Raw genomic sequence first — 12,222 nt, forward strand, 5'->3', positions numbered from 1 at the left:
ACGGAGGGGAGGGAATATCGACTTTTTCGCCGTTACAGCCGGGGAAAAACTGTAGACGCGTTACGCTAATGTCGAGAAAGGCGGCGTTGCGCCGGAGGAGCGCGAGAATGCCTATTAAAAAACAAAGTGGCACGGGGGGTAACGACGCTAGTGCGGTTTTTCCCGCAATTCCTACACCCCGGTAATGCGCGCGTCCTTGAACGCGTCACGTTACACTTTAGGTATTGGGAAGAGACTTTATTGTTCTTTTTCCGCTCCCGGCGGCCGGTACAACACCGTTCGGAATAAATGCATTTGTTTACAATATTTTTTCTTTTATTTTGATTCGTTACAGCAATCAAAACTTCCATCTTTTCGTTTTATACTTTCATCAAACGAAAGAACGTTTCATTCAAATCAAAAGTATATTAACAAAACAAAATTTCGGATGGTAACGGAGCGTCGATTAATTAAAATTACAATTCGTCACTAAAAAGAAACCTTAAACAAACAGGAAAGAGGAAGACCGACAACTTATAACTTGCCTTTTTTCTTTCGACACGACCCCCTCTATTTTTAAATCGAATTTATCGGCCCGGTGGCATTTCGTACCGTGACTGGATTGACGAATTCTCGACGGGTCCGAACCCGCCACCGGCCGAAGCGTTAGTACCGTAGCCAGAAAATAATGCAAAATCCTATCTAAAAAGCGCGTTAAAAATAGAACTTTTAATGATTCTAATTAATTCGTTCCTAAACGAGAGGAGATTTTCAAAAGCGTAAGGAACCATCCCCTTCCTCGCTACGTTAATTAAACAATTTTAAGTTTCGATTTTCGTTTGTATCCGGTAGAAATCCGGCAAATTGCCTTTGCCGTTTTAATAAATTCGCAAATTTACGTTTCTACGTCACAAAAATATCGAGTAGGCTATTGGAAGAAACCGTTGCAGAATTTCGTATGCATAGTAATAGAATTTTCCTTTAAGTTTCTCTTAGAACGACAGAACATGACCATTAACGTAAAAGTAACCACGTTTGGGGCAGGACTGCAGATGATTCTGTAAAGTAACCTCAAGTTTCGATTAGCAGTCCTGGTACATCTCCAGGGGATGGAATTAGTCACGTGTTCGAATCTCGATTAACTAATGGGAAACCAACGGTTTTACCGCTAAGATTTAAGTATAACGTCGACAAAAATGAGGGGATGAGACTAGATTCCAAATCACAAGCATCGTTCTCTGAAAATGTGAGGAACTTCCAACGAAATATTTTTCATTATTTACATAAAAAGACAGTGGTTTTTATATATATATTTATGACGTACAAAAAAAGGGCCGGGATATAAACTGCGTCGAATGATAAATTAACCACGGATAAAACTATTTTATTATGGTACAAACTGTACCCGTGTCGACGAAGGTGTGTATAAATTTACCAAATCATTAAATCACTCTGTCACAGGAACTATGTACGATTAAATAACTTTTTTAATATAACACTGCGATATTTCACACAAACTCTCATACCTGTGCTAGGTGTAGACGATTGGATTTTTTGGATTAAGAAGTGCCGTTATACAAAAGTGGAGCTTTTATTTAAAGGTGTATGTACGTTGTAGACTATGATACGAACCGTAGGTACAAATGTTCGATATCACAATGCCAATTGGAATGATTCGATAGAAACATCGACGTTACGCTAAATTAATTGAAGTACGCTAACACACCTGCAGCCCTGTTCCCAAACTTTATATTAAAACTGGCGCACGAGAAGAACATTCGTTCGTCAGACACTCGCACTCACTCGTACACAATAAGCGCAATTACGATGATTTTTTCCTTTTATCATCTTCTAATTTTACATAGAAATTGATAAAATAATACCAATTTTAGGCCAGAAGTAAAAACTTGGAAACCGTAAAAAGCCAGCGACGATCAAAAAACGAAGAACAACTCAATAACCGCACGATACAAAGCAAAAATGTTCGAATATGCCAAAATATATTACCGTGACGATGGCCATTTTTCTTTTTTTTAAATATATCGATGTGGACACAAAGCCAAGCAAAGGGAGACCATTAATTTATATATGGCTACTGCTGCATCACGGATACTAAAACTTCTACGCTACCCAAACAGGTGCTACTACTTCGTCACGTTTCTTCCAGGTGCTACTCTTCTTCCGAGTCCACCATTACCGAAATCGCTTTTTTGGTAACTTTCGGACGACCCTCATCAATAAAACTTAGACACTGTTGCAATGTTGACCTGCATTAAAAAATAATCGATGGAAAAAGTAGTAGTTCCGAAATATATATATGTATATATATTATAGAAATCGTGACGTTACTCCGCGAAGTGTCCAAAAGAAAAGAGTGTCGAACGGAAAGTAATTACGAGATAATATCGTAAATTCGTCACGTTTTCGTATCGTAACCATTATTTAAATCTGGAAAGAAAACGTTTGTCTAAGTAACACTTTCCTCTCGTTGTTCCCTTAAACGTGCAAAATGTTTAGTTTCTTCTCTAGAAGTTTGTTTTGCACCGAGAGTTAAATGCCTTTTTTTTGGGCGATGAAACTATTATATAAACATTTTGGAAATATTCAGGTGGAATTTACAATTGGGATATCATTTGTCGTCTCGTTGGGATGGTGAAGGATCTTCTGTATTAGAAGAAGGCACTCGCCTTTCTCGAGGGAGGCCGCGAAGCGCGTGTCAGTTGATGAGCTCCATGGATACGAACTTCTTCAAACGTTCCAAGTATTGTCCGTACAGCTCGACGTCGTTGTGTCCCGCACCTTCCACCCACAGAGGCTCCACGGCCCGGGGGCACCGCTCGTATATTGCTAGTCCGTGAGAGAAATCGATGACTTCGTCTTCGGTACCGTGGATGACAAGAACCGGGGATGTCACTTTTGGAACTTTGTCGATACTGAAAGAAATTTCGACATTAATCAATAAATATGGCACTTAAAATGTAATTACAGACATTCTTAAACGTAATTTGTATATTAACGGTTAAACCCGTAAAGAAAACCGATTTCTACACTTTTAACGAATAAATACTCGTATATACCCTGGTAAGAGCTAACAAGACACTATGGAATCTATTTTATTCTAGAACCAGCAACTATTTATTGTGGCATCGTCACAACTCTGGGCTGCAATTTTTCTCCACCTCAAATTAGTAGTGTCTTGCTCCTGTTAGCAAAACAGTCGTGCCGGTCATCTAACTCCTTTCCGGGGGAAATTTTTGAATTGAAATAAAGTAACTTCTAGTGTAAACCGCAAGTTCGTATATAATTAATCGGACCTCCCATCCCTAAGTTTTCCACATCTGGTCTCGATTTTCATCTATCTAACGCCGTTCTCGAGATTAAAGAAAGCCAGAGACCTACGGATGACAGTGGGAATTTATATCTACACGTTTTTCAATTGCAGCCCAACAAACACACTCAATATTCTTTCACTATTAAAACTCCTGACTAGAAGAAAGATTTTCCCTATCCGCCAAGAGTTTAGACAGGATTAGTGAGGAGTCCAAAGAATCTTAGCCTCACTATATCCAGGCTCTGTCACCCGCATCCAATCACGCTTTCGTATTGTTATTTAATTCTTATGAAAGTGGATTTATTTTCCAGTGACCATACGATGGAAAAGCCCATTACCATCTCCTCTCGGAGCCATGTTTTTGATCTATTTGGGAGCAAATGTATCTTGGTTTATTTAACGGATGGCACACACATCTTTAGCATTTAATTATTAGTGTTGCTATATGATAACTATTAAATTAGTATTTAATTATGTTACGAAACTAAACAAGTTTGTGGCTGGGATTCCCGTTTTGTTGCCACACAATCTTTAGAAAGACGTTTTAAATATCGATTTTTAACTTACATAATAAAGAGTAACGTTGTTATTAATTCATTCAAAAACTGTTCAAAATTATATTCAAACCCATTTATTCTCGTTTAAATGATGAGATAAGAAAGTGAGATCCAATCAAATTTTCAGTTTTATTCAAAAATTAAATAAAGTAATTTCCATGCAATTACAGGGGTCAATTGATTTCGATAACCAATTAAAAATTCTATAATCATAATATTGATATTTGCTGAATGTTTTTACACAGAACCAAAAAACATGGTGCAAGCTACTTGATAACGCCTAAAAGTTTTATTTATAAAGAAAATTCTCTCTATTCAAAAGTTTTACTTGGAACTTTTCTTTACCCATGAACAAATTTCTAATGCTGAACTCTTTTTTCACTAATGAATTTACTAGTATTAATTACAAACTATTCTTTTGAATACTGCCTTTATTTAAATATTCTATGTATAGAGAAAAATTTAGCTGGCACATTTCTAGTGAGATGCTAAGTAATTGGGTTTTCTAAATTCAGAAAGACAGTCTTACAGTCTAACAATTATATCATTTTGTAGTTAGAACTCATAAAGCTTAATTAAAGAAATGTAAAATAAGATGCTAATTAAAATAACTAAGTAAAAACACAAGCAAAGTTAGATAATGGTTATCGGTTCATTACATGTTCCAGTATTAATTATAAATCTTGTCATACAATGAAAACTGATCAATTCCATCCATTTATGAGAGGCATTCAATTTTCCTAAGTAGAATACGGATAAAATTCAAAATATACTCACAAAACATATTATAAAAACATTAATTTAATAAATTTTAATTAAAATTAAATTGAAAGTACGCAAATAATTTCTGGAAGACAATCTAATCGTACAGTATATTGTACATATAAACTTAGAATATTATTGCTCCTGTAATTTTCAGAAATAAATTTACACATAACTAAAACGGAATTCCTTGATTATGTGAGACTGTTTACTAGAGAAGAAAATTTTTTTACAATTTACAGAGGGTAGCCAAAACATTGTTTGTTGGGTCTATTAATCCTACCCTGTAAAATCACTAATTCTACAGAAACATCAAAAAACAGTCCAATAAATATAATCAAGTTTTCTATAAACTAAGAATCAAACATACATATGATTAATAAATTTTTTGTTCCACTTTTAAACACAGATACTAACTAAAAAATTTTACTGAAGATTAAATGTACATATTCTTTTTATTTTAAAAACTAACCCATGAAATTTTACTATTTTGGAAAGTTTACTTCTGGTCTCGGCATAATGATTACAAATGTAACTTGTTTTCACCATAAGTTATTTGCCATCCGCAGTGAGAAAAACATATTGTGTATAGGAAATTGTGTTCTAGCAAAGAAATACAACTGATTATACCATAATAAAAAAATATTCGCAACTTTTTCACACAAAGCAGATTAATAATTCATTAATTTTGTAATATAATGGTACAGTTTTTATTTTTTATCAATAGAAGTTACAGAAATATTACTTAATTAAGCACTCCTGCACTGGTTGTCAGGAATACTTAATAATGTATCCCAATGAGGAGTATAAAAACCCTCCATAGATATTGGGAAAAATTAAATTTTTTCTTTCTTTATATATGAGAGCATATAAGAGAAAATTTTTATAGATAGATTGTTTACAGCAAACAATTTATAGAAATACTATGTTATAAATTAAATATTTATTTATATAGTTTCTAAAGTATACATTTCTTAAGCGCTTCCAGTGAACACAAAAAAAGTAAAAATTTGTTTATTTGAACTTCAAAATGTTTTTAAAAACATTTACTGTACAATGGCAAGTAAGACAATCGTCTTTCAGGTGTTAATAAAAGGTACTTATAATTATGCAGCTATTTCTTATTTTTTAGTTAGCCCACCCTAGTGTTGTTCTGGATCCATCACTAATTGCTGATATTTATTACTTCAATTATATGCTAGTTGTTTTGTTATATTTGTTTATTATTTGTTACAGTAAGAGCCTTACATGCCTTGGAATAACCACTTCCTAATAACAATAACAAACATCCTATTAAAATTAATATAAAAAGAATAAAAAGATAAGTTGTTAAAGATTGGAATGTATAAACTCTGATTTTTGCAGTAACAACTTACCCCTTAACATTTTTTATATTAAGAAGGCAAACAATACAATGAATTACTAATAATTAATAAATCCTTGAGTTGGACATATATTAACTGTTTTAACATATTCTTTTAATGCTAATCAGTAAAATGAGAATTTCAACTACTATGTAGATTTATTTACCATATTTTACAACATATAAAAAGCACCCCATTTCAGCTTAAAATATTTAGGTAAAAGTATTTAGTGTTTAATTTAAGTCATCCTGAGCCTTTGATAATCAGCCCAAAATTTTATTATATTCTGGTTAAAACCAAAAGTAAAATTAGAATGCATTCTTTATTTATCAGGGATAAATAGGAGTTTAAAATAAAACATTTAAAATTAAAATATTCTACATGAATACATTCAAAAGCTGCTTAGCTATAGCAAATAATAATAAAAATACAAATACAGTATGTTTAACTAAATGGTAACATTTTAATTTAAAAGTTGGGCTATGTAGGTGTTACCTGCAATCTACAAAGGCAGTTTTCCTAAATATAGAAAAATTCATTAGCCTACAGGATATTGCAAACTCACATATGTTTGATATATGTCACTATATGCACAACCTGACAAAAGTCAGATTGTGTATGCCTATATACTGTGTTTTTACAGTACTTACCATGCTTATTTCAGCTTTTAGGCATGTTCAAAGTAATTTCGTTAATTTAAGAAGTTTTTACTGTATATTGCCAAACAAATAAAAGTGTGAGATCCTGAAAACGGGGGTTTTGTTGATAATAACGCCAATTAAAATTTTAAGACAAGTTTCAGTATTTCGTCTCCTACAGGATCAGTAAACAGGAGACGATTGAATGTTATATCAAAAGTCAACAAACTCTTCCTTTGTTTTGGGAAAGTTTCTTGGATAAATCCGAATAACTAATTGGTGACATGTGGAAACATCAACAATTAAATAATTACACGATAATAGGAGTTGCATAACCTAATGGAGAGCATAACAGCCCACCTGGTTTGCCTAATTCTTACGACTCTTACCGGCCCACCACCACTCGTCTGGAATGGCATCACGGCAGGGACAGAAGGTCACCTGATCAAATTCCTGCAAATTTAACTCTAACCCTTTTTAGCCATCCATTGACAATTGAGCAGGCTTCAAGAGTCTGATGCTGCCATTTGGTGATAAGAGACCAATCCCCTGCAAGGCAGCTTCTCATAAAAGTTTAAAATATTTTAATAAAAAATATTAGTTTTACTTGACAAGGATTATATAGATTGAACTTGTTCTCTCATTAGTACATGTAAAAAACATGGCATTAATTTTAAAAGTGAAAATGTATAGTTGATAGACTTGTCTGTCCTCCTAACTAACATTTTTCATAAATTTTTGTGGTATTGATGGACAAAAAAATATTGTATATTGTTGGTATAAAGAATTGGATGTTACTTTTTGATAATTCATTATATAATCAAGATGTGTCTCTTACTGTTTTGTCTTTTTTTATATAGGCAAGGTGCAATTCATTAAATTTCCTAAGTAATTATTCCAGTGAAGCATGTAGTTTTTGTGTAGAAGAAGAGATTTTGGATTCTTTGCATATTTTGACTAACTGCATGCATTTTAAATTGCTACAAAAAAAGTTTTTGGTTATACTGTTTACTCCAGGTCTTTTTTCCTTAAAGTTCTTACTAATTCTTGTTTTCAATTCAAAGTATTTTGTTTTTTTAAGAGTGTTTGTTGATCTTTTGTCTTAGAAAAAGTGTGATACCTTGGCTTTAAATTTGGTTCAACTGCTGATGAAGTTTGGGAGCATCTGTTAATTGGTGGCTTCATTACTAATATTTTGTCTTTTATAAGTAAGAGATATTATTATTATTATTATGTTGGGTTTTGTGAGTTATACTCGGTTCACACCGGTGGCTGTGTACTATGCCGGACCAGAGTCAAAGCATAGCAACCAAAACAAAACTAAAATTAAATAAGTGTGTCAGTGTGTGTGTGTCTGTATTCAGGAATTTCCTAACAATGTGGCATGTATTCAATATAGTGGCCTTTTGTAGTGTGATGTATGTATTTCTACTCAATTGTAATGTTCCCAGGCTTTTGTGTAGTGTGTGTGGTATCACACCTGTATAGGAGAGAACAACAGGTACAATAAGCACCCTATCCATCCTCCACAGATGCCTTATTTCCTGGGCGAGTTCTGTGTACTTGCTAATTTTTTCAGTGCATGTGTTTTGTACATTGTAAGTGTTTGGAATGGATATGTCTATAATGTATGTGATTTTATTGTGTTTGTCAATGAGTGTGATGTCTGGTCTGTTGTGGTAAATTGTTTTATCTGTGATTATGGCTCTGTCGTAGTACATTTTGTGCGTGTTGTTTTCCAATACTGTCTGTGGAATATACTTGTAGTATGGTTCGTGGATGTCTACCAATTTGTGTTTCTTTGCAAGCTCTTGGTGTATTATATTTGCTACTTGATTGTGTCTATGTAAGTAATCTGTCTGTGCCAAGAGCTTGCAACCAGAAGTGATGTGTTGTATAGTTTCTGGCATGATGTGACATTTTCTGCATGTGTCATTTGTGAGTGTTGTATCTTTGAGTATGTGTTTTCTGTAGTTTTTAGTATTTATGACCTGATCCTGTATGGCAATCATGAATCCTTCCGTCTCCCCAAAGAGGCATCCCCGATCTAACCAGCTGTTTGACGCAGTTTTGTCAACAAAATCCTGGGCCAGGTCGTAAGGATGCCTGCCATGGAGAGCCTTTTGAGCCCATGATTGCTTAATGTTGTCTATGCTTTTTATATGTTGTGTCATGTCTGTATGTTGTGAGTGTAAGTTTAATGGTGTGTTATTTGAGTCTGCTAGAGTTACTGCTTTATGTAACTGTGATGTTTCTTGTTTCTTGTAGAAAAACTCTCGCAGTGACTGTATTTGTTTGTAGTGAAGGTTAACTATGTCAATCAGGCCACGTCCGCCTTCTTTACGTGGAAGGGTTAATCTTTCTGTGGCGGATTTAGGATGATGTTGTTTATGCTTAGTAAGTGTTGTTCTTGTTTTCCTTTGGAGTTGCTCGAGATCTGTGTGAGTCCAACGTATAACTCCAAAAGAGTATGTGAGTACTGGGATGACATATGTGTTTATTGCTTTAACTATGTGTTTTGCATTTAGCTGTGTTTTGAAAATGGCATTTAACCTACTTTGGTATTCTTTAATTAATCTTTGCTTTATTTGTGTATGTTCTGTTAGTTTGGCCTGTTGGAATCCTAAATACTTGTAGAACTCGCCCTCTTCCACGGATTCAATAACGTCTCCATTTCCAAGTGCAAAATCTTCTTTCTTCAGGATTCCTTTTTCTATGTGAAGTTTTTTGCATTTGTCTAAGCCAAACTCCATTTGTATGTCCTTAGTGTATGAGTGTGTGATTTGTAGAAGTTGATGAAGTTGTTTTTGTATGATGCATAAAGTTTTATGTCGTCCATGTACATGAGATGTGACAGTGTAAACTGTGTTGTTTTTTCATGTCTGATATTGTAGCCATTATGTGTGTTGTTTAACATGTTGGATAATGGGTTCAGGGCTAGGCAGAACCAGAGAGGACTCAAGGAATCTCCTTGGAAAATTCCTCGCCTAATGAATATCTCATTTGTTTGTATGGAAGTGTTACTAACTCTGAGATGTAGTGTTGTTCTCCAGTGCTGCATAGTGTTTTGGAAGAATGCAATGAATGATGGATGTATTTTGTACATGTGTAGAATATGTAGCAACCAACTGTGTGGAACACTGTCGAATACTTTTCTGTAGTCTATATATGCCATGTGTATGTTTCCGTGTTGTTTGTGTGCTTGCCGTAGAATGACTGAATCTATGAGTAACTGTTCTTTGCATCCCTTGTGATTTTTACAGCAACCTTTTTGTTGTTCTGTAAGAATGTCATGTTCTTCAAAATGTTAGTATATTTTGTTTGTGATACAGGATGTCAATAATTTGTAGAGTGTTGGAAGACATGTGATTGGTCTGTATTGTGTGGTGTCTGTGGTGTTGTTGTTTTTAGGTTTCATGTAGGTGATGCCCTGAGTAAGAAATTTTGTCATGTCTTGTGGATTGATGATGATGTGTGTTAGATGTTTAGCTAGTTCCTGGTGCAGTGATGTAAACTTTTTGTACCAGAAATTGTGAATGTTGTCTACACCGGGTGTCTTCCAGTTGTGTGTTCTGTTAACATCGTAGCGGATGTCGTGTACATTTATTTCAGCACAGGACATAGTTGTTATGTTGTGCAAGTTTCTGTTCTCCTCCTCGATCCAGCCTGCATGAGCATTGTGTGTAATAGCATTGGACCAAAGAGAAGACCAATAAGTTGTGAGTTCTTCTGTTGGTGTGCCACTGTGCTGTGTATCAGTATTTGTTTTGGTACTGATTTGTCTGTAGAAAAGTTTTTCATTGTCTGTGAATAATTTAATATTATGTGAATATATTTTGTTGTTTTTGTAGTGTACACGTTTTGTATCGTTTGAGTCTGTGTGCTTTGGCTGCGAGTTTTTGTTTTAGTGTATCGATGTATTCTGTAATGTGTGTAATGCTCATGTTATGTGTGTTTTGATTTTCTTGAAAATGTTTTTGAGTTGTTTCTTTTATTTGTGTGTTATGTTGTTTTTAGTGTATTGTGTCAGCCTGCCTAATTGCTGTCTAATGTCGTTTATTTGTGTTTCTATTCTTCTCTGCCAGGCAGGCTTGTGATATAATTGTGTTTTATGTGTATCTGTCTGCAATTGTATTTTCAGACCATGGTGTGTCACTACTGTGACTGCCTCGGCATAAACTAATGTATGAATGTCTGAGAGTGTAGAAATTAAATGGATGTAGTATGGTAGTAAGTGAGTGTTTACATAATTTAGTGTTTTCCCTATTACCTTTGATGTGTTGATTTTCGGTATTCATGGTCTGTGTGTGGGATCTGTACCTGAATATTTAGTGAGTGTTTCCTGAAATATAAGTGAGTGTATTAACTAATTCTATGTTTGTGTTATCAGTGATGGATGAGGAAGTGCCTGTAGTATCATTAGTGGTAGTTGTTATATGTGTGCTATTATCAATGCTTGTTGCTGGATTATCCTGACAGGTTATGTGATCTTCATTAATGTTACATGTTTCTGCCTGTTGATGTATTTGATCAGCAACCTGTTGTTTGATAAGTTCAAGTGTTGTTTGTGGGATAAGGTTGTTGTGTATAACTGTTCTTTTTTGATCAACAACCCTTTGTTCGGTGACAGTGAGGTGAGGATATTGTTGTGTGAATCTATGGTGTAATTGTTGTCTGTATGCTGTCATGTTTGTTTTGAGTCTTGTGATGGTGTAGTAAGTACAGATGATAAACTCGTTCATTTCTGATGTCCATTTCATCCACTGGTACGGTTTTCCAGCCTTTGTGGTCTGTGGATGTATTGCAACAGAAACACCAAGGCTAGGTTTGTTCCTCACATCTGTTGAGGGCATTGCAGTAGCTATGCTTGGGCCGGTGCTGCTTTCACCACTGGTAACCAAGGGAGACTGTGATCTATTTTTTGAACGTGAGCCTCTGTCTAACCCATGAACGCAGACCTTGTTAACCCGGGCGACGTCCGAGCTGGTATCACACTTTGACCTGGTTACTACCACGATAAATATCTCCACAGAGTGTGGGTGTGGTCACTCTTAGCTTCATTTCTCCCCATAGACCTTACTGGCATGGGTGTCCCTATCAGGAGCTTGTGCTCCAGCCTGCATTGACCTATGGATCAGTAAAACTACTGGGCTCTCCCACCACGACCAGGTGGTGACCATGGGAGAGTTGTTATTATTGTTATTATTATTATTATTTTTTGTTGAAACTTACAATTGCACATGTAATTCTGCCTCCAACTCTTGACTTCCATCCTCTATAAACTTTTTCCCTAGTTGCACCGGTTGCAAGGAATCCAACCAATAGAAGTATTAAGCTTAATCCTCCCATAGTGGCACCAATTCCAATAAATATAATATGCATATCACTCAACCTAAAGTATATTTTAAAAGATAAGTTTTTATATTGTGTTGTTATAAAATTAAATCAATCATATTTAAACTTCATTTAGCTAATAACTTGAATGGAAAAAATATATCACTATTATAACAAGGACATTGTTTTGATCTTTCAAAATATGCACTTTTATTAATTAATTAAATAAAATTATTATTTTATATATCACTTTTTCT

At 34.6% G+C, this 12,222-nt stretch overlaps 1 protein-coding gene across 1 annotated transcript in view; it reads right to left on the minus strand.

Moving 5' to 3' along the window:
- Positions 1-297: 297 nt before the first annotated feature.
- LOC111628389 (protein ABHD17B-like) overlaps positions 298-12,222 on the minus strand; it is a 54,889-nt gene continuing 42,964 nt past the window's right edge. The window contains exon 2 of the mRNA XM_023372165.1: positions 298-2,912. Coding sequence (XP_023227933.1) covers positions 2,696-2,912 — 217 coding nt within the window. The 3' untranslated portion in view covers positions 298-2,695. The remainder of the gene's footprint in view (positions 2,913-12,222) is intronic.

This window comes from Centruroides sculpturatus, unplaced genomic scaffold (assembly GCF_000671375.1).
Source record: "Centruroides sculpturatus isolate CEXI.00-Female unplaced genomic scaffold, Cexi_2.0 scaffold483, whole genome shotgun sequence".
NCBI classification, from domain to species: domain Eukaryota; kingdom Metazoa; phylum Arthropoda; class Arachnida; order Scorpiones; family Buthidae; genus Centruroides; species Centruroides sculpturatus.